Genomic DNA, 22,419 nt, shown 5'->3' with positions numbered 1-22,419 from the left:
AGGGGTCTGGGGTGGCAAACCCCACTGATCAAATAGTGATAGTCTATTCTTAGGATAGGCCATGACTTGTAAAATCCTAGACAACCCCTTAAAATGTACTTTAAATTTTAAGTACTATACAGCTATGGCAGTGTGCTTGGACTCCTTAAAGAGACTTATAGGCAATGCTCTATGTGAAATTAATATGCAAAGAGGTATCTCCCAAGGAAAGAGAACTATCCCTCTAGCACCACCTTGTAAAATACAGAAAAGTAAAAGTCTACATGTCAGTTAATCACAATGAAGGGGTTAATGTCCTTTCCTTGCTCCGTCTTGTGGTTGCCGCTGAGTCATTTAACCTGTCTGGGTTGTGTTAGTGGAGGAAACCTGGCAACAGACGTTTAATTGTTAGTGAGAACATCAGAGGTAGAGACTGGTAGACTCAGGACAGAACCTTGATCTTGGCCAAGATGAATTATTCTTGTAAGGCCTCATGCACAGTTTGCACACGACCGTAGTTATGGTCCGCATCCGAGCCGCAGTTTTGGCGGCTCGGATGCGGACCCATTCACTTCAGTGGGGCCGCAAAAGATGCGGACAGCACTCCGCGTGCTGTCCGCATCCTTTGCTCTGTTCCAAGGCCCCGCAAAAAAAAATATAGCATGTCCTATTCTTGTCCGTTTTGTGGACAAGAATAGGTATGTCTACAATAGGCCGCCCGTTCCGTAAATTGCAGAAGGCACACGGGCGGCTTCCGTTTTTTGCGGATCCGCGCAACACGGTCATGTAGCCTAAAACAAATTATGTCTTTTCCTTACCAGTCATATTTTAAGCTTTGCTTCTTTATCTAAATATTCTATAATGATAACCTACTTACCATGTTCTGTGGGGTTCCACAACTAAGGGACAATGAATCTGTGCTCCTTTTGTCCTACTCATAACAAGATGTGCTCTATTTCCCCGTCCTTCATCCACCCCCTCCTTTCCTTTGCATCCATGCTCTACTTGAACAGAATTGAGGAACACTATATTGCTGTAATAATAAGGACGTAGAGCTTGACTCCGCAGAATCTCTTTAAATCATGACAAATAAGAATTGATATGCTTTTTTTATATCATACATATTTTGTGTATAGTAGCAAGATAAGTACATCTGACTTTGGATTGAAAAAGGTTACAAGGCATATTAAAGTCTAAGAAGACAGTACACAATTATGCATAGGCTTTTCTTTTTACTACTAATCCTGAAAATCCCATCTCCGCTGATTCTTGTGAATGGAATCAGCGGTGTGATAAGGGATGGTTGATGGCTAGGTGTATTCCATTAAAATACTGTATCCTGGCAACAGGCAGGGTCCCTTAAACAACAATGAGAAGGAAGGCAGATTAGGGGATTACATTAAATTACCCATTGCTTATATAGCTGCTGTGTTTGACACAAGTAGCAATATACAGTTCTATGCAAATGTGTATACTTGTACAAAAACACAATTGCAATAAAACACCTCATATATGCATCATAAAATCCCAATTTTGCTGGAATATGAAGCTTTTTGAATTATGTCTAAGGGCCCTTTTACACTGGTAGATTATTTGGAAACATGCACATATATGAACACTGGATCTCGATATATGCCCCATGTATATATGAGGCCAATCATCCAGCAAATTAGCAAATATTCATTTCTTGAGTGCGCTGTTAGTTTATGCAGCACATGTAATGATCATTTGTGGGAGGCACATCGTCCTGTGCAAAATTTGATATGGTGTTGACAAACAATGAAATTGTATCGGGACGATCATTCATTCCCTGCTTTGTTTGGCTGCATGTAAATGCAGCCAAATGAACGGTTTGTTTCCAATTATTGCCTTGTGTATCAGCCCTTATTTTCAAGCCATAAAGAGCTCTGATCGGCGCTAAAACAAGTTGATTGGTGCTCTTTTAAAGGGTCTTTCACAGAGGTTGATGGCAGGTACATGGGGGATGAATGATCATTACTGCGATCATTTGTCCTAGATACTTGTACACTGTGTTAACAGCACAGCGCATTCACACAAGGCTATTATTTGGATTTGTTTCAAATTATTGGTCCAATCATCTACATGTGCTTTGTCACGAATGGTCTCCTGGGCAACGCTTTTAGGCCGGGCTCACAAAGTTTGGAGCAGTTTTTGTTATATAGCTTGTTTTTGATTGGAACCTTAAAAAGAAGAAAAGTATACAGGGAAGGCTTATATCACCACTCTTTTATATATCCTGTTTTTGTTTAAAAAATAAATAAAAAAAGATGCATTAAAAACTGGGCTGTGTGAATGTAGTCAGGATTTCGATTGTTGGGAAGGAAGCGTTCCTTGCCGACAATCACCTGCTCGTTAGTGGAGGAGACTGCCGCGATCTCCTCCACAGTATGGGGAGGAGAGATCGCTAATGCCATCACTCATCCTCATACAAAATCATTATTTTTTCGGCAGCACAGCGTGATTAGACAACACAATGTGCTCCCGCAAACAATTATTTTTTTCAATAAAAAAAATAGGATTGCTCGATGAACAAGCGTTTGCTCATATAATCTGGTAATTGGCGGCACTTTTACACAGGCAGATCATCGCTAATGAGCTTGTTAGCGATCATCTGGTTCTCCATCTGCAGCCCTTAGTATGATTTTCTCTTAGGTTGCTGATTATAAAGCTTTATTATGGTACAGTATGAAAAGTTTTCCACTTTCCTTCCTGGAAACATTTCCTTTTGTGTAGAAAGACACCGTGGACTAACTTCTGATAATTATCTGGACGCTTTTCTGGTGGAGGCCAGAATTTGCGATATGTAAACCAAGCTCTGCAGTGTCCAAAGTAGACATGTCAATTCCAGTCCCGAAGTTATCTCAGAAAGGGGGATGCTGTCTGCAAATAATGATCTCTCTGCACACAGTCCTGGCTGGGAATGAATGGAGAGATCTCATGTCAGTGGCACTCAGCGGTATGAAGTGAGTGACACATGGAAGTAGATAACAATCTGGTGGACCAAGTGCCCTCCTCTACTTGTCTGGCAGGTGAAGTGCACTCTTACCTTAGTGTGTTCTGTGCATTTGCTCTTGGCCCCAATGCAATCATTAAAAGGAATATCTGACACAGATTTGCATTATTATTTACATTATGGAAACAATCACTGTAATATAAAGAAACAAGAAATGCATGCGCAGTAAGTTATTGTTATCCCGCTATTCCTCAACGATTTGAAGGTGTGTGCTTTATGTCAGTGAATGGAAACATCCAGATCCCACTGTGCACGGCTTGTTAGAAGGGGGGTCCTGATAACTCTGTTAGTAGTACATGATAAGCAAACGTTTTCAGCCTCTGACTCCCACAGTCTTGTGCTTGGAAACACCCATCTGCAGTGCAGTGTTGTGCACAAAGTGTTAAATCTTAGAAGAAAAACGTGGTACTGTAGTACCCATGAAGCACTGCAGTCGTTTAAACAGAAAGTTGACACAGTTGTGAATTATATTGTAACAGGTTGTGAAGGAAGCAAGTCTCCTTGGTAACCAGATAGATGATTATAATTATTTGGAACATATGGTAATTAAGCTTATGCAAGAGGATTGCTTGAGTCAATTATCACGTATAACGACGCACTTTATGCAGGTTTTTATTGTTTTATGATTTTGTACTGTAGAGTAAGAAGAAATGCTTGGTCAGAGAATCAGATTTAGGTCTCTCGGCTGCACATGGCCTGAGCTTTTATTATTAGTAAGCACAGTGAAACCTCTGATCATGAAATAGTTAATGATTCCTGTAATATTTACTATAATATTGATGTCTTTGCTGAAATAGAGAGAATCGGGGAATTCCCCACTTAAAGGGAATGTCGGGGGTCAACCAAAAAAAGGCAATGGTGGAAAATGCCATGAAATAAAATAAAAATGACGTATAAATTCTCCCACTCCAGTGTTGTTGCTCTGATGCTCCCCATACAGTGCTGCACAACTGGCGTCATATCGACATACATGGCCACTGTAGCCAATATGGCATTTTCCCCCATTGCCCCTGCAGCGAGCCCCAAAGGAGCCAATGCAGAGGTTAGGAGTGGTAGTGGCCCTGATGAAGTGCTTTATCACTGTGTACTCCCTCAGGCCATTGCTCCTTGGGGATCAGTGTAGTGGAAATCTAGTATTTAAACATGAGACCAGAATTAAATCTGTAAAAGTCTTCTTACTAAGTGCAACATAGAACTTTAAATTTTAAATGCAATCTTTTGGCACCAGTAAGGATTATGGAGGCAGGTTGCAATAGCTGCAATTTAACTTAGCTCTAGTAATGTACCGGGGGATGGGTGTCTTAGCCGTAGTCCCTCACCTCAAAGCAGTGTCTTCCAATGCTGATATAACTTTTCATCCTGCTGTCTTCTCAATGATTTTCTTGAGGGAGAATATAACTGTAATTCACTTTGGAGAATCTTCTATAGGAGCAGGAGCTCAGATGTGTGCTTCCTTCCTCCTCTGTACTTCAACAGGAACTCCCCCTCCTAGCAGGAAGCAGGACCAGCCCACTCCTACCAAGTGGGGAGGAACAGGGTGGTTAGCCCTATTCTTGTCAACCATTGCCATCCGCTCCTTATTGGTAGATATGGGCATATGTACAAAATACATAACATAAAAAAAAAAATTGCTACCAGAGCAGAAGTATGAACCAATAAGGCAGGAGGTGTGTCTCAGACTACCTGTAGGCACTGTAGTGAAAGCGCAATCACAGCTCTTCCCTAATAGAGCAGGATCTGAGTAAAATGCTGACTTATCATTTTTGGCTGGAGAATCGCTTTAAACATATACTACCCATCATATGTTTGTTAGCATCCCCCACCAGCCTAAATGTGCCGTGGGGAGGTGCAGCCAGAAGTTCAAGCGAATCTGTAACCTAGGCAACAGTACAAGAGACGTCCAGATTCATACAGTTGCTTAGGCTACAGGACCACCCTATCTCCTGGCTGCATTTCCCTTGGGCATGAATAAACACAGAAATGGGGGGAGCACTTTAATTGTGATTATGAAATCAACGTCCCTAGCCAGAAAGGGAAAACCTGAATGATAATAACCACCTATATGTATGGCGAAACCAAGCAACGACTTTCAGCAAGCAATCTGACACGGGCTTACAAAAGTTTCTTGTATTGGATCTGCATTACTGTATTATGTTTTATTATTTTATATTGTCTTTTGGATTTTATAGTGAAAAGTAACTAAACATGAAAGACTTACATTGGTTATATATATATAATCTTCTCTAGTAATGCCATCTGTGGTCATGGCCTTGCTAATAAGCATTAGCAACACAGCAGCGTAATCTAAGATTAGGCTTAAGAAATGCATGAGAATTGTCCAGGATGATGAGTGTATCTTCTTGAGAGTTTCACATTTTAACAGACCTGGAACAGACCTGTAGCTTCTTTTATTTGCAGCTGTGATATCTAGGCAAACGACCTCTAGTTTTTAGTATACAACATTTGCATAGTTTTTGCCAGGAAATTTACAGTTTACTCAAGAAAGACTTATGATTTGCAAACTAAATCAATCATCAATATGACTTGACACTTTCTGGAAATCCTGAGCAAGTCAAACCAGAATGTGGAAAATGCTGAAGAACGTAAATTCTTCTTGGAGTCTATGATCTCTGAAGCTGCTCTGCTCCTTTTGTCCATGGATTTGTGAGCATAAAGAGAAAAAGCCGGCCACTCCTGCTCCTGGCCTCCCATTGGGAATACTAGGCCATCATCAGCATAGGGAACATTTCAGAATGATTGCATACATTCATTGCTTGCCCGCAGACCCGATGGTGGGCTGCCTACACAGAGTCAAGTGGCAGGCCTACTGCGATGAGGAAGAACAGGAACTCATTCCTATCTCCACTTTTAAAATGGGAAATTCTGCCACCAAGAAGCATAGAAGGAAAAAGTTGTACACAGAAGAAGAAAACGAGTTCTGGCCAAGTAAGATCATAATCTATTGAATTCATGGTATGCAGTGGACACATGGAATGTATGTGCAACCTAAACGTTGTAATCTTAGATAATATCATATGAAATAACTGTTAGATAATATTTGGTTCTTCCTAATACAGTGCTATTAATCTGAATATGGAGGTATATAGAAATGTAGTAGGAGTTTGTTCTGTAAGACTTTTACTTTTGGAGATAGATAGATAATAGATAGATCGATAGATAGATAGATAGATAGATAGATAAGAGATAGATAGATAGATAGAGATAGATAGATAGATAGATAGATAGATAGAAGATAGATAAGATAGATATGATAGATATGATATATATATACATATATATATATATATATATATATATATACATAGATAGATATGAGATAGATAGGAGATAGATATTAGATGGATAGATAGGAGATAGATATGAGATAGATAGATAGATAGATAGGAGATATATATTAGATGGATAGATAGGAGATAGATATGAGATAGATAGATAGATATGAGATAAATAGATAGATATGATATAGATAGATAGATATCAGATAGATAGATATGAGATAGAGATAGCTAGAAGATAAATTGAAATGAGATGATTGATAGATAATTTATGTTGGCAGCTCTAAATATTACATGTGGCAATACATTAAAATTGGAGTATTCTGAAGATTATAATTCAGTATTTTAAGTGCAAGGTAACGCCCTGGCTGATTGAGGGCTGACTACTATATAGGTTCACAGCTGAGATGAGGAGGAGGAGGAGGGGTAAGTGAATGTGCTCAGCTGGCTGTAAGGTGCTCTCTTTATGTGCACTGCTCTCTAATATATATCCTGCTGCTCCACAGTTGATGCTTAGGAAAGCATGAGAGCAACCTGCTTGTAGGATAAAAGTCCTCTCCACAGTAACCTGCTGGGCTGGTAGCACCAGTCTCAGAAATAATGGTCAAGTCGAGAAGAGCTCATGACTGTTATGACATTTGTCTTTTCTTGGTAATAATTCAGTTTCAATGAAAAGAAACCTTCCACCAACTTTACAGTTGCCTCTTGCAGCCACCTCTCTAAAGATCTTTACTCTGTTGCCCCTATAATAACGCTTATGGATGTTGCCTACTAAAAGTTGGAAAACCTAACGTCCTGGACAGAATGGACAGACAAGTCCACCCACTTTCACTTTTCTTTTAAGGCTGAATTGTTTTCAGCAGGGATACCCAAGGCTTACTCTTTGGAGGCATGCTTGAATCTCTCCCCATATTTCACCTTGGTGCAGCATATGAATTAGAATGGAATGAATGGGGCTCTTGGGCACAATGGCTATTGACGTGCCTCTATTTGGTGAGACTTTGAGCACTATTCACTGTGCCTCTGACCATAGTCAAAGATTTGACCACAATCACACAAACATTCCTGTATTTTTACTATGATCAATGGAAGTGACATTAACAATTAATGAGTGCGATTCATTTTTAGGTAGATCTGATACATGTTCTGACCAATGGAATACATTTTCAATATTTTGTAACCACATAGGTATGTGCTGATGATAATTTCAAGTTACCTATGGCCAGTATGGCAGCACATGTGGCAATACTATGACTATGTTTTATTATGCATTGTAGGTACTTTGCTTGTTTTGTGCGTATTGTATAGTTTAATTTACAGGCAACATTTTATTCACTGCAATTAAAAATCATCTCATTAAAGCAACTGTTCCTTGTGAGCTCATTACATCAGATTTCAATGCATTACCTATCTTTCATCTTCCCAGCTGCTTCTCATCCTTAATTGTCTCTAGAGACCTCCAAAGCTGGATTTTGAGTCCATTGAAAGGTTTAACGGTATGAGGGACTGGAATCATCAAGATTTATCAACAGCGATAAAACATTGCCTTTTTAATACCTTTATTAAGACCCTTAAATATACCTTTTTATGGAAATCATCAACATAATCTTCTAATAATATAATCTTATATCTTAATAATTAATAGTAGAATTTTTCTGTATATTCTGATCCAGAAAATCAATATGATTGGTCATTTTATTTCATATCCATAATTCCATTTGATTCAATATCAGTTTAAAAAAATTTGATTTAAAATTAGATCTTATATCATAGATCATAACACACGGGGCTTATGTTCCCTCAAACTAGTCCATGTCACGATTTACAGTTCTGTCTATTAAATTTGGAGTACCGTACACCGTTATTGCTGGTGCCAGCAAGGACTTGCTAGTCGTAATCAAGTATTAGAAAATTGCAGCACACTGTTTTTTTCTTTGCTGTGAAGTTACGTTTTAATGGTATTTCATCATATAAGAATCATGATCCAGTGCAATTACAGGACGTATAGGGCAGTCATGTACAAATCAATATGGCGACCGGACATTTCGGCCTGTCAGGGCCTTCTTCAGCGGTCTATAATCTAGAACAAAGCGATATATACTTCTGTGAGCGGTAGGACACATGCATAAAGATGTAAAAACTAAAATAAAAGAATTTTTAGGAAACACAGGAATCAGGACATAATGAACAGACACAGAGGGATAAAGGGACTAAAAACAGGGGACAGCTTGTTGGAGTCCCGCAGTGAACAGAATCACATTAACAAACACGGTTTAAGAATTGAAATAATGGCATAGTAATATACATTGTAGCGGTCTAGTTTGTCATGGCGAGTATAGAGACCTTACAGATATCCCCCATGGTTGGGCCAATATAACTGCAGTGATGGTATACCAACGTGCCCTGTGGTGGTCTAGTTGAAATGGCAGAGATATCAGGAATAGTAGCTAAATGGATATATCAGTAAGCCATGTATAGGGTCAGGAGGATCGGAAGATATCATATCATTCATATAGTGAAGTCTTAAAATCAGGTGGTGGAAAAATTATTTGGGCGGGAAGGGGTTGACACTGCTGCTGGTATTTACCTGTGGCTGGCCCCCTGTCATAAATGGGCCGTGTATCCATGAGCGTGCCCTTATAACCGTGAGGGCCACCGGGAACGCTGGTCACGTGCGGCGCGAGTCACGTGACACGGGCGGAGCCGACGTGCGTTCCGACGTGCGCTCGCCTGTTTTTAGTCCCTTTATCCCTGTGTGTCTGTTCATTATGTCCTGATTCCTGTTTTTCCCAAAAATTATTTTATTTTAGTTTTTTCATCTTTATGCATGTATCCTACCGCTCACAGAAGTATATATCGCTTTGTTCTAGATTATAGACCGCTGAAGAAGGCCCTGACAGGCCGAAATGTCCGGTCGCCATATTGATTTGTACATGACTGCCCTATACGTCCTGTAATTGCACTGGATCATGATTGTTCTATGATGAAATACCAAAACGTAACTTTACGGCTGCAATTTTTTAATACAATATACAGCTCTGACTTTCTGTTCAAGTCAAGAGATGACAGGGTCTAAAACACAATTAAAAAGGCGTTCATAATATCAATGAATGCTACATGTTTTTACGGCAATTGTCTTTGCCATAAAGTATTGAACGCTATCATAAACATTCACGTATATCATGAAAAATGATCATTTGCTGACAGGTGACTGATGGCTCATTGATCCACTAAGAATTTAAGGCTCCTCCCCACCCCCACTCCAGGAACAGCTTTCTTTGTTGCTTGTGCTCTATGAATGTCATTGACATCTTAGAATTTAGGACCAATATACACAATTTCCTTTACGGCTGTTAGTAAATCACGACACAAACCCCTATATGTGAATATATTAATATGTACAGGTGGTAGTCGTGGTCATGGCAGATTATTGTAAGATGTTTCACATATGGACCAATTTATTAGTTATATATTGTTTGTTGCATCGATAAAACTGCTACTTATGATGAGAATGAAGCTACTGCCCAGAACATGTAGAAAAGCATACAGAGTTCATGTGGCTATGTACTATGGCATTGTTGGCACTCTGTGTGCTACGCTATGGGCCTCTGGACAGTTTCATACTACACATATGTTCTCCTATGGAAATAATAAGTTCTGTAGTGTTGAGCGAATCAAAGTATCCAAAGTGGACTTCAATCGGAATTTCAGGGAAAATTCTATTTGCCAAGGAGCCAAATTCCCTGGTGCTTTGTGGTAAGAAATCAATTTTCCCTGAAATGGCGGTAAAAAATAAAAAAAAATACTCACCTATCCATTTAAATGAAAAGAGGCGGCCAAGGCCATCTTGATTGAAGATCTTGCATGAAATCTCCTGCACAGTGAAGTATGACGTCACCATGCCAGCCAGCGTGATGACATCATCATGCTCCACGCAAGAACTTCAATCAAGATGGGCGTGGCAGTCTCTTCGCGTTCAAATGTATAAGGTGAGTATTTTTTTTACCAATTAATCCCTGAAAGCCATACATTTTTATCTCCGATGCCACGATCAGCGATAAACGCGGCATCTGAGGGGTTAAATCGCCATTCCCCATCATTGTGCCCGCTACTCACAAAGAAATGTCCTTTGTGAAATTCAGCAAAGCAGCCAAATTGAAGTTTTCTAAACTTCGCAGATCTCTAATTCGCTCATCTGTTATATGGTGTCAGAGGGAACAATGTAAATTAGATTAGAGCAGTCCTGGGCATGAGGCCTATGTGGCTCCTAGGCATGAGGCCTATGTGGCTCCTAGGCATGAGGCCTATGTGGCTCCTGGGCATGAGGCCTATGTGGTTCCACTGATTTAAAGTGCTTGATAGTGCTCAAGGAAGAAGAAATTGGAAGAAAGTATGATCACCTAATACCCCCTATTTTGTGTCTTCAACTGCATATACATAGTTGTCGTAGTAATAAGTGCAAATTCGGTGTGTGACCTCTATACTTTTCTTTTTGGCAAACTCTCTTTTATGGTTACCTGCTGGATAGTTTACAGTAGATGTTTTGTATTCCTGCAGAAATGGGGCAGATGTATGAAAACTGGTGTTACAAATGCCAATCTCAGTATAAAATCCTTCAGCACAAAATGCGTCAAATGTATTAAGAGGCACAGGTCTGTTAATAGATTTGGTGCATCTCCAGTCAATCCGTGTGCTAGACTATCATTTACGCCAGTGCTTGTCGCGAAGCAGAAGCTCATGCTCCTCTCGCTAAGCCCCATTTTAAATTGTGAAATTATGACATGCGTCATAATTGCAGCTTTTTTTACACCGCAGAAATATTGGATAGTATTTTGCAGCCATAATTCCGCTTTTTAGACCTGTTCTCAGGTTGTAATAGTAATGCGGACAGTATACACCTGTACAGCTAACATACAAAGGCTCCCTTTTCTCCAGTGACGGTTTCACTCAACAGAAACTGGCTAGACCGGTGCACTTTCTATACCTTCATTTTCAGAGCTTCCTGGCCTTTCTCCGCGAGCCCTTTATTTGATTGTGTAGCAGTAGGCATTTAAATATTTGATCTGTTTTTGTTGATTGCATGAAGGTAAGCATTATCCTTGGTATCAGTCAATGGGCATATTGTCTGCATAGACATAGAAACCTGTTTAATCAGGAGTGGTGCAACCATGTTTTACAAATTCAAAAGACCTTCTCATAAAGACCTGGGACCTATGAATTAAACAAGGTATGTACTATTGAGCCGCGTTTACACACCTACAATACATGTGGGAAAGGTGAAAAAGTTTAATACTTTATTTTTCTGTCATATTATCACTCCACTACTGTGACCCCATGTCAACACCTCCTGCTCTATACTCTGGCAGTTAATTGTTGTCATAGGGACATAGTATGTGGATACCAATCATGATCTCCATCCTCACCCAGCGTTCATGTTAGCTTATTTACCTGTTGTGGGGACCGTTGAATCACAGGTTTCAATAAGGCCTCCTTCCCACACGTTTTGTACAGTGTTTTTAAAGGTTATGAACACCTTCTGGAAAATATTTTATAGTTGCTTTTGACTCATCTTGCTCTAAAAATCTATTTCAGTTGGTCTCTTTAGCCCCAATACATGGGTTAAAAATCATTCTGTTTGCAGAGTATCACTTCTCAGTCCCATCAGCTAACGGCTCTTGTGAAGCCTTATCTCTGATCGCTTGACCTCATAAACATTAATTTAAGCCATATTCTTATCTGTTTTATAAGTTTTATATACTAAGTGTTTATGAGCTCAGGAGATCAGAGATAAGGCTCCACATGAGGCATCAGCTGACAGGACTGAGAAGTTATACAAGACTGAGAAGTGAACAGACTGTTTTTTAACCCCTGTATCTATAAACAGCTGAAAAAATTAGTAAAACACAGTCATGAAAAATTACCCCGAAGGTGTATTTAGCCTTTAAGCTCTTTTAAATAAACATAAGCATTTTTATAGGCATCCTTAAAAGGGTTTACGGGTTCAGAGCTATGAGCAGGACAAGGGCTATTTTATATTTTTATACTGCTAGGCGGAGGCTTCTTCCCATGGAGAGCCCGTCTGCCTTATATTTCACTAAAAAAGTCTAAGTACAATTTGTATTCAGAAGGATCCATCCAGACTTTACATTGAAAGTCAATGGGGGACGGATCCGTTTAAAAAATGTACCATATTGTGTCACCTTCGAACGGATCCGCCCCCATTGACTTCCATTGTAACTCTGGACGGATCCGTTTGCCTCCGCACGGCCAGGCGGACACCCGAACGCTGCAAGCAGCGTTCAGGTGCCCGCCTGCTGAGCGGAGCCCAAACGCTGCCAGACTGATGCATTCTGAGCGGATCTGCATCCACTCAGAATGCATTAGGGCTGGACGGATCCGTTTGGGGCCGCTTGTTAGAGCCTTCAAACGGAACTCACAAGCGGAGCCCCGAACGCTAGTGTGAAAGTAGCCTGAAAATGGGGATATGTCTGGGTTCAACCCTGAACCCAGACAATCCTTTAACAAGACAGAAAACTGGAGCTACTCTGCAGCATTATTTATTTTCTTCGCTTAGTTACTATTTTTTTGTCATGTCAAAAAAATAAATACCATTATCTTACTTTCTCAGTGTCACAGGCAGGCATATGATAATGTTATCAAGCAACTCTTCATATCTCAGCTTCCTTGGCCACTATAAATGTATGGGAATGGATATTGCGGTTATTTTATGTTACCCCAAATTTTTAGATTCTGAGCTATGTTCAGCTTTAAACAATTGACCTTCTAATAAGTGACACTTTAGGAATCCAGTTAGTTGAGCATACCGTGTTTTGGCACAACCTATTTTATGTTGTTAGCCCATACAACGTCTATCCTTGCAAGACCAATCATGAATATTGTATGTCTGTGAAGACTTGTTATATCCATGAATGAGTATGGGACCATTTCTTGTGGTCACCAGAGGACTATTCACACGCATAGCTGCAAGTTTATCATGAAAAATTTTAGGTGAATAAATTAACATAAGTGAAGAAACAAGGCGTATTAATGGTGTCATCGTGCATAAGAAGACTTCAGTGTTGAACTTCACTGAAAAGTTATCCAAGCTTGATGAGGCAGGAAATGCAAGTTACCTCAGACAGGGAATTGGAGACACCAGCAGTGATCATTATAAAACACTAGGGCCCTCAGTTCGAAAAACTCATTCTCTGAGAATAATTGGCCTTGTTGCCCATTACAACCAACTCTTATTGGTTCTTCTGGGCGGCAAGGGCATGTCTTCTTTGAGACAGAGGACATGTGAAATCCTATAAGCTTCTAAAAGTGTCAGATGCCCTCCAATTGTACAAACATTTTGTGAATTTTTTTTTTTTAAAGCCAGTCAATTAAACTTACAAATTATTGGTCATCCATGAAGAGACAATACATGATGAAAATGGCTGCTTGCACCTTGTCAGTGGGGTTACTATACAGGTACTTTTTTGTATCTAAAAGTTTCCTTGTTTAAAGGGAACCTATCATCAACATTATGCTGTCCTCATAAACAGCAGACTTTTCGTAGGAGAAAACTGTCAATCGGGAGCAGGAGGGTGGAGGAAGTGTGAGCTCTTGAGTAAGCTGGACTCTTCTCTTGCACCAGGGGCGGACTGGGGAGTTAAAGTGAACCTAGAAAAAAAAATTGACAGAAGGTGGGGGCAATACAAGTAGGCGAGGTCAGCAATACCATAACGCAAAATACTTTCCTGTTATAACCATATGCCACAGTGCATACCAATATATTGCCCCAAAAACTGTCCCTCTGTGGTAACCATAAATGTATGTCATTTATTTTCCTCCTCCAGTTGTCTCTAAGATACAGAGCATGGGGCTTAGGAGATAAGATGTGGCCACAGCTGTTGAATTCAGGAGGGCATGTGTGGTCGCTGGCTTGGTACATGAGAACGTGATTCTCAAAGCCAGCGGAAGAGAGGAGGGCTTGGGTGGCCCCCTGGGCATCGGTCCACCGGAAAATTTCCCGGTAGGGTCTATGGCCAATCAGCCCCTGCCTGGCACATGTTATATAGTATGTGCTCTGCAAATGCATGACATTCACATATGAGTGACAGACCTAAAGTGCTGTCTGTCACTACTTTATGTTGCTGTCAGTGAGTGCAGCATAAAGGTGATGACAGGTTCCCTTGGTTATGGGGATGTTGTAGGTGGCCTAGCATGTTTGCACAGCTACTTCTTTGGAAGTTATGAAACCAGCCTTGAACACTTGATCTTATATCTGTATTCCTGCATATGAAATTGGAGGCATATGCAGGTAGGAGGTAGAGTAGGGCCTCATAGCCTTATATTGCTGCCATATTATGGCTCTGTAAAATTTGGAGGCTGCATTGGACCTAAGGGTACGGTAATTAATAGAATGGCATAATCCTAATTCTTATGTAATGAATCAGCAATTATTATTTTTATATTCCCAATGCAATTTTGTCTATGGAGGACACTTTAATGTAGTATACCCTAAATACTAAGCTGTTTAATATTTTAATATATGTGCTACCTGTGTGTTGGAGATGCAGCATTGTACTGACTTTTAAAGCATTAAAGACTTAAATTCCCTCTTCCCGGTTTGAAAGAATGTATTATTTCCAGCATACACTGAAGGTGGTTTTCCCATTCACCTAAATCATGCCCCCTGACTCCGAGACAATAGTCTTACCCACAACACTTGTGAATGTGAAGGAATTGACAAGTGGTTCTTTGCTTCTGTATTCTGTGCATGTGCGCCTCACATCTCTTCAAGAATGCTGACTGGTGGATATTAACATGTGAATAAAGGGTCCGTGCATGTGAACGGCCCAATTCTTCTCTGTGTCAAGGAGCTCAGCTGTACAGGGTACAAACCCAGCCAGTGGTCCACCAGCACATTCCTCCGCTCTGAAGCCCTGGCCACTATCAATGGTTAGGAATCGGGGGTTCTCAATAAGTATAATACATACAGTAGACACATTTATATTATCTATCTATCTATCTATCTATCCATCTCCTATCTATCTATCTATCTATCTATCTATCTATCTATCTATCTATCCATCTCCTATCTATCTATCTATCTATCTATCCCATATCTATCTGTCTATCCATCTCATATCTATCTATCTATCTATCTATCAAATATCTATTCTATCTAATATCTATTCTATCTCATATCTATCTATCTATCTATCTATCTATCTATCTATCTATCTATCTATCTATCTATCTATCTATCTATCCCATATCTATCTGTCTATCCATCTCATATCTATCTATCTATCTATCTATCTATCAAATATCTATTCTATCTAATATCTATTCTATCTCATATCTATCTATCTATCTATCTATCTATCTCATATCTATCTATCTATCTATTCTGTGCATCTACTATCTATCTATCTATCTATCTATTATCTATCTATCTATTCTGTGCATCTATCTATCTATCTATCTATCTATCCATCTATTCTGTGCATCTATCTATCTATCTATCCATCTATTCTGTGCATCTACTATCTATCTATCTATCTATCTATCTATCTATCTATCTATCTATCTATCTATCTATCTATCTATCTATCTATCTATCCTGTGCATCTACTATCGATCTATTCTATCTATCTCATATGTATCTATTTATCTATCCTATCTATTCTATCTCATATCTATCATCTATCTATTATGTATATATTATCTATCTCATGTCTATCTATCAATCAATCTATCTATCATCTATCTCATGTTTATCTATTTATCTCATATCTATCTATTATCTATCTATCTATTATTTATCTATCTATCTCCTATCTATCTATCTATCTATCTCATGTTTATTTATCTATCTATTTTCTTTCTTTCTTTCTAGCTAGAGTCCTCTTCTGCCAAATGGAAATCAGACTGATCCGTTTTGCAGCTTATAGACTTCTATTATGACGGAATGAATAACGGAATGCCTCTACAGGCATTCCGTCATGGAATTGCGTTATGGTCCGTGGTAACGGAATCCATAACGCAATTCTGCTTTTACCACTAAACGAAGCGTGAATGAATTTTAAACTATGAAATTTGCTCATCCCTATCTATAATGAGCATGTTAATTCAATTTTGGAAATTGATTATTGCATGATTTTGCATCGCTGTTTCATATCAGACTGATAAACATATATACACCACGTCTTTTTCTGCATGTTGTAAGGCAGATCTTGTCATTTACAGCAGCCCAAGCCAATTATATATATGTAATATGCATGGTGATATCATGATGTTGATATCCATGTGTTTACCGCATCCGTATGTCCGTTCTGCAAAAACATAGAACACATATTTTTCTGCAGATTTTAAACCCCATTCATTTGTAATATATTGACTTTGTTGCAGGTTACACACTGATATCCCAAAGTACAATCATTAAAGTGTAAAACTCAGCACTTGGATATGGTCATGGCCATCGGCATTTCTTCCTAGAAGAAAGCTTGGCCTTCATGGATCACTCTGTCTCCCACAAATAGTGGCTTTCCCGTAGTTTAAGCGTCATGCTTCTCCAGTGCTTATTGATAAATGAATGTTGAACTCTGTTTTCCATGTGGAAAAAGGCCCCTTATTTCCTGAGATGGTTTTGAGGTCCATGTCCTCTAGGTGGCAGAATTCCGCTTCTCATCACTTTGAGCTGAGGAGTTATTCAGGGCATCCATCCTGATAAGCTCCAGTAAGGATCAAGTGTACACATGGATTTCATTTTAAGTGCAAATGTAAACACTACAATCATATAAGAGAATGGATGCATATGGGAACATAAATATTCTTTACCCTACAGTCAGTGGGAAGGCTGGGCTTGGAGATACACTTTAGGCCTTCAGAGTGAGTAGTAAATAATGTAACTTGATATTTTCATTGACATCCGATCTTTGATGATTGAGCTATTTCTTCTTTAACATTTTTTAAAATTCCAGATATATTAGAATTTTTTTTTTTTTTCTGAAGACACTTTTCCTGAAGTGACAAAAGGAAATGCAGCCTTATTGGTTGTCACTTTTGAATTAGCTTCTCAGCACCTAAATTGTTGCTTTCTTAATGATTTAACATACATTTGCACAATATATGGCAAGCAAAAACTATTTCTGTTCCTTGAAACAAACAGACATATACACTAATCAGCGGTAACACTAAAACCACTGACAAGGTGAAGTAAATGACACAGATTGACTTGTGGCCATGGCATCTGTCATGGGGTTGGATATATTTGCCACATGTAATAGACAGCAAGTGAATAGTCAGTTCTTGAGGTTGATATGTTGGAATCAAGAAAAACAGGCAAATGTAAAAGGCCCTTTCCACGGGCTGAGAATCTTAAAGATAATTGCTAACGAGCATTCATAGGAAAGATAGTTGGTGATTATATGGCAGTGTAAATGTACCGCAACGATTACCCGATGAATGAGCAAAATGCTCCTTCATTGGGTAATCTGCTCATTTGTGCGTACACAAAAATAATTTGCCGGCAGCAGATCGTGCGGTGTAAACACGATCAGGTGTTGGCAAACAAGTCAGTATGGGGAAGAGAGATGGCATTAATGATCACTCCCCCCCATACTCTGGAGGAGATCACTGCATGTAAATGTAGCAGTCTCCTCCACCATTGAGCAGCAGATTGTCGGGAAGGAACGCTCCCTTCCCAATAATCTGCTTCTCTGTCATCCCATGTAAAGTGTAAAGGGACCTTAAGAATCGGAGTGACACTTACATTTAAGGCTAGTTTATGATGGTTCGAAAATTGGAGCAAGAGCATCCCTATAATGGCAGGTCTTGTGGGGTGTGCCAAGTAGGTTGTGGTTAGTACCCCCCAAAAGTGGTACAAGAAAGGACAACTGGTGTACAGTTGATACAGTCATGGGCAACCAAGCCTCATTGAACCATGTGTAAAGTGAAGGTTACCTCTTTGGGTCTGATCCCACAAAGAGCGGAAGAATTTAATGTTGGATGTGAAAGAAATATGTCAGAACACAGTGCATCACAGCTTGCTTGGCAAAGTCACCTATTGTGGACATGTATGCATCAGAATCAGAATGAGACCATGAAGTAACGGCCTGATCTGATAAATCATGCTTGATGGGTCAATGCTGCTTTGGAATTATGAGGGAGACCTACTCAATGTTAGGCAGGTTTGTTTTAGTATTATCGCGGTTTGACTCTATACCCTAAAAATTATGTGAATAGAGCCTAAAGGCCCCTTTACACAGGGCAACGATTGGGGCCTTATCAAAACAGAACATTCCTAAGGGCTTGTTCACACTACCGTGTTAAGCCCGTGCCCGTGCTGTAGACCGCAAATTGTGGTCCGCAATGCACGGGCACCGCACGTGGGGCAGCTGCATGAGGATCGCAGACCCATTCACTTGAATGGGTCCGCAATCTGTCCGTTCTGCAAAAAGATAGAGCAAGTTCTATCTTTTTGCGGGGTGGAGGTATGGAATGGAACCCCAGAAAGCACTCCATAGTGCTTCCGTAGTGTTCCGTTCCGCATCTCCAGATTTGGAGAGCCATTGAAGTGAATGGGTCCGCATCCGTGATGCGGAATGCACATGGAACGGTGCCCGTGTATTGCGGATCTGAAAATGCGGTCCGCAGTATGGCAACAGGCAGCACACGTTCGTGTGAATGAGCCCTAAAAGTGGCACCAATCACTGTGCCCTGTGGAAGCCGGGATGATTAATGCGTGTAAATGTAAAATCAGGAACTTATCAGGAATAAACGGTCCGTTTGTTTCGTCAGCCCATGTAAAAGGGCTTTAAGTGTCATGTGACCAGACAGTAAAGTAAAGACATGTAGACATCATACTTTCAATACCAGGTAGGTCCACATACCAAATGCATACTAAAACAAGAATTTGGAGTATCTGGTAAAACCGTATACCTTTGTACGGGTCAGCGTTGCAGACTGTTTTCTATATGCTGACACGGCTCTGCAGACCATCTGACATGCTGGAGAGAGCAGATGTTAGTCTGGTATTTAAAGATGGTATTAAAAGTGCATCCTCGGACAGCGCTGCTTCTTTACACGAGCTCATATCTATATATTTATTTCTATAAAATTTTATATATTGGTTCACTATGTAGCAGCTCCTTTGCTTTACTCTACAAGATAGGTGCACAGTGTTTATGGAGCCCGTCTGTTCTCCTCACCTCAGGAACACTGGTGACAGAAGACCTCCTAAAAGCATGCAGGGAGCAGATGGTTGCCTAATCAGATTAAATTATTAAGCAAGCAGTCCTAGAGAGGAGATAGGAGCAGTGCTGAAAAAATGTGCTGGACAGAGAAGTTTGTCAGATGCCTTGTTGTCATCACTTGTGCAGAAGACTAGTCCTGACTGGAGCTTTCTGAATGTGGTGTATCCACGTATAAGCAAATGAGCTAATGACTGGAGAAACGCGTCCAGACTATGAGAGTGCTATGCAATGGTTTAGTAGAGTCAAGTATCCCCACTGGACAAGACCTGTTCGGTATAGCTGGTGAATTTGGAATATGACATGTAGCTACCATGTTTCAAGTGACAAATAAATTATTGTGTTGCATTTTATCTTACTTTATTGTATATACACCATACATCAGGAGTTGTACCTGGTCTCCCAGGAATCGGTTGGCAACATACATATTGGCCAAGATTTACTAATGTGTCTGGGCCTAAAATATGCCTAAAAAAGTGGTGCAAATTGGCGCAACTGGGGTTTCTACGCTTTTTTTTCTGACTTGTTTGAAAAGGTGGTAGGCTTATCAGAAAGGGAAGAGCTTCATGGGGAAGGGGGCATGGACTTAGATGCGCCATTTTGCACAACACATCCGGTGTAATAGTCTTTCTCACAGTTATCTATCCAATAGTTGGTATAGAGCTAGACAAAAGTGTCTATCCCTGCACCACATTTATCATCCAGTCGGAGCCCCTATGATAAATCTGGTGCAGGTCTAGATAGGCCAAGTTCACATCACCGTGTAGCTTTCCATTCCTCTATCAGAAGAAAGAAAAAAAAAGTATTTATTTTGAGCATCAGTTATGATCAGTTTTCATCAGTTTGTGTTACTTCCATCAGAGATCAGTTATCTTTGATGGGACAAAAAGTCCTGAAAAAGTACTTTTTCTTCCATCAAAAATAACTGATCTCTGATGGAAGTGATACAGACTGACGCAAACTGATCATAACTGATGCCTTAAATAACAGATCCATTTGTTTTTCTGTTCTTCTGATGGATCAGAAGAAAGGAAAGCTAAACGGTGATGAGAACTTGGCCTAACTTTACACCATTTATAGGATTAGTAAATCTGGGCTACTGTTTCCATTTATATCATGACTGCACCAATTTACAGTAGGTGCACAGAACTCTTTTAGGTCTACTATTTAGGGTTACTGCAACTATGTCATTGGTTTAACATGAATGGTGCTAGACTGCAGTATCAGGCAAAGCCCATGTACAATAGAGGTGCTGTTTTTGTTAGAAAGCAGGCATGTTCTTCTAATCTCACACAACCCTTTTAAAAAGATTCCCTGACTCACGTTTTCCATAGGAATATAATGAAGAATATCTGCATGTTCAGTGGAGGCAGGTGGAAGCTGGTGGCAGGTGTCTCTGCTCGGTGCACATCATGTGTCAAGATATTCTATATTTATAATGAGCATCAAGGTGTCTTCCAGTGAGCAGATTTTTTTTTGTACAAACTGTATATCTTGGGACAAGGATGCTAAAACCTCATTGATTTTCTGTGTCTAAGGGCTGAACGTTCATTCACACTGATTGCTACATTGATTTTTTTTTCCATCAGTTGGAATCAAACAACCATTCCCTGGATTAAATTATTTTTTCCTGTTGTCAGGCCTCCTACTTTACACTTCACTAATCTTCACACACACATATATGCTAAAATGTATGCCTCACCTTACATCCACAGTTACAAAGGGATTAATAATACAGGCCTTACTATAACTGCTAATACCCAAGGTTGACTGAGCAGGTCCTCCATCCATCTGATATAGACAATGAAGCCTACCTGGCAATGGAATGGATTACTTGTGACACCCAGATACTGCATAGGTTGGGTGTTTCGTGTTTTACCTATTTCACGTGCGCACAAATCTAACCTTATATTTCAAAACATAGTTTTATTTTCACACAAGTTATTTATTTCATCAAGAACTAAATATACCTATTGTATGAAGCCTGATCTCCTCATGGACTCTCAGACATTTTTCTTCAGAATTGTGTAAATTCTGGACAGGACACAGGTTCTTCCATGAATTGCTTGCCACATAACATTGACATGTGTAGCCATGGGCATGGGCCATATTAAAACACATATATGAGTGATCTGAGGTTGTCTAATGTTCAATAAACGTATGTAATAAACACAGTCCCTGGAAAACAGCTATATCAGAGGGTCAATTTTCTATATCACAATGGCACCATATTTGTGGTGTTGGTTGGTGACTGTCATTTGCATGTCTATGTTGGCTTCTGACACACTCCACCCCTTGCTAATGTCTCTTTGTTTGTGAGTGTGACATGGGAATCAGACATAATTTGGTCTTTTAAATGCAGTTGTTTGTTTTCCTCCAATTGCCTAGTGTTTGCTAGGAAGCAATATATGCTTCTTACATGGAGGTTACATGCAGTAGCTGTCGTGTCCAAACCGTGGGGGATTTCCTGTGAAACCTGTAACAGAATGTACTAAATGTAGAAAAGACCTGGATTGTACGTCTACATTATACTTTGAGCTATAGCTGCTAAGTGACATTGATAAAGCTGAATATGAGGTTCTTTGTGTATTTTTTAATGAAAACGTGTAGCCCTACCCAACGCATCACAGTGGCCTTTTTCGAGTAAGTCCCTATGCTAAATTGGAGCGCCACATGGAGACTGCCACAACACCACAGTACCTGTAGCAAGAAGCGAGACCCAACAGCACCCCTGCTGCCAGGCTAAGCCTCCTTGGCTCTGGGAGACACCATCCCACAGGCACGGCACCACCACAACAACATCCTCCATGCAGCACCACATCTTGTGAACAGATCACAAAAGCACATCTTTCCATGTGGTCTCAGT

General features: G+C 39.9%; 1 protein-coding gene across 4 annotated transcripts in view; it reads left to right on the top strand.

Moving 5' to 3' along the window:
• The window catches only part of NHSL1 (NHS like 1), a 224,376-nt gene that overhangs the window by 142,442 nt on the left and 59,515 nt on the right, over positions 1-22,419 (top strand). Inside the window, exon 1 of one of the 4 annotated variants that reach the window (XM_044289301.1) lies at positions 5,708-5,959. The exons of the other annotated variants lie outside the window; for them this stretch is intronic. Within the exon in view, the coding sequence (XP_044145236.1) occupies positions 5,767-5,959 (193 nt within the window). The 5' untranslated portion in view covers positions 5,708-5,766. Of the gene's footprint in view, positions 1-5,707; positions 5,960-22,419 lie in introns of those variants that run through there. 4 annotated transcript variants of the gene reach the window in all.

Source organism: Bufo gargarizans, chromosome 4 (assembly GCF_014858855.1).
Source record: "Bufo gargarizans isolate SCDJY-AF-19 chromosome 4, ASM1485885v1, whole genome shotgun sequence".
Lineage (NCBI taxonomy): Eukaryota > Metazoa > Chordata > Amphibia > Anura > Bufonidae > Bufo > Bufo gargarizans.
This window is presented reverse-complemented; position numbering and strand designations above follow the sequence as displayed.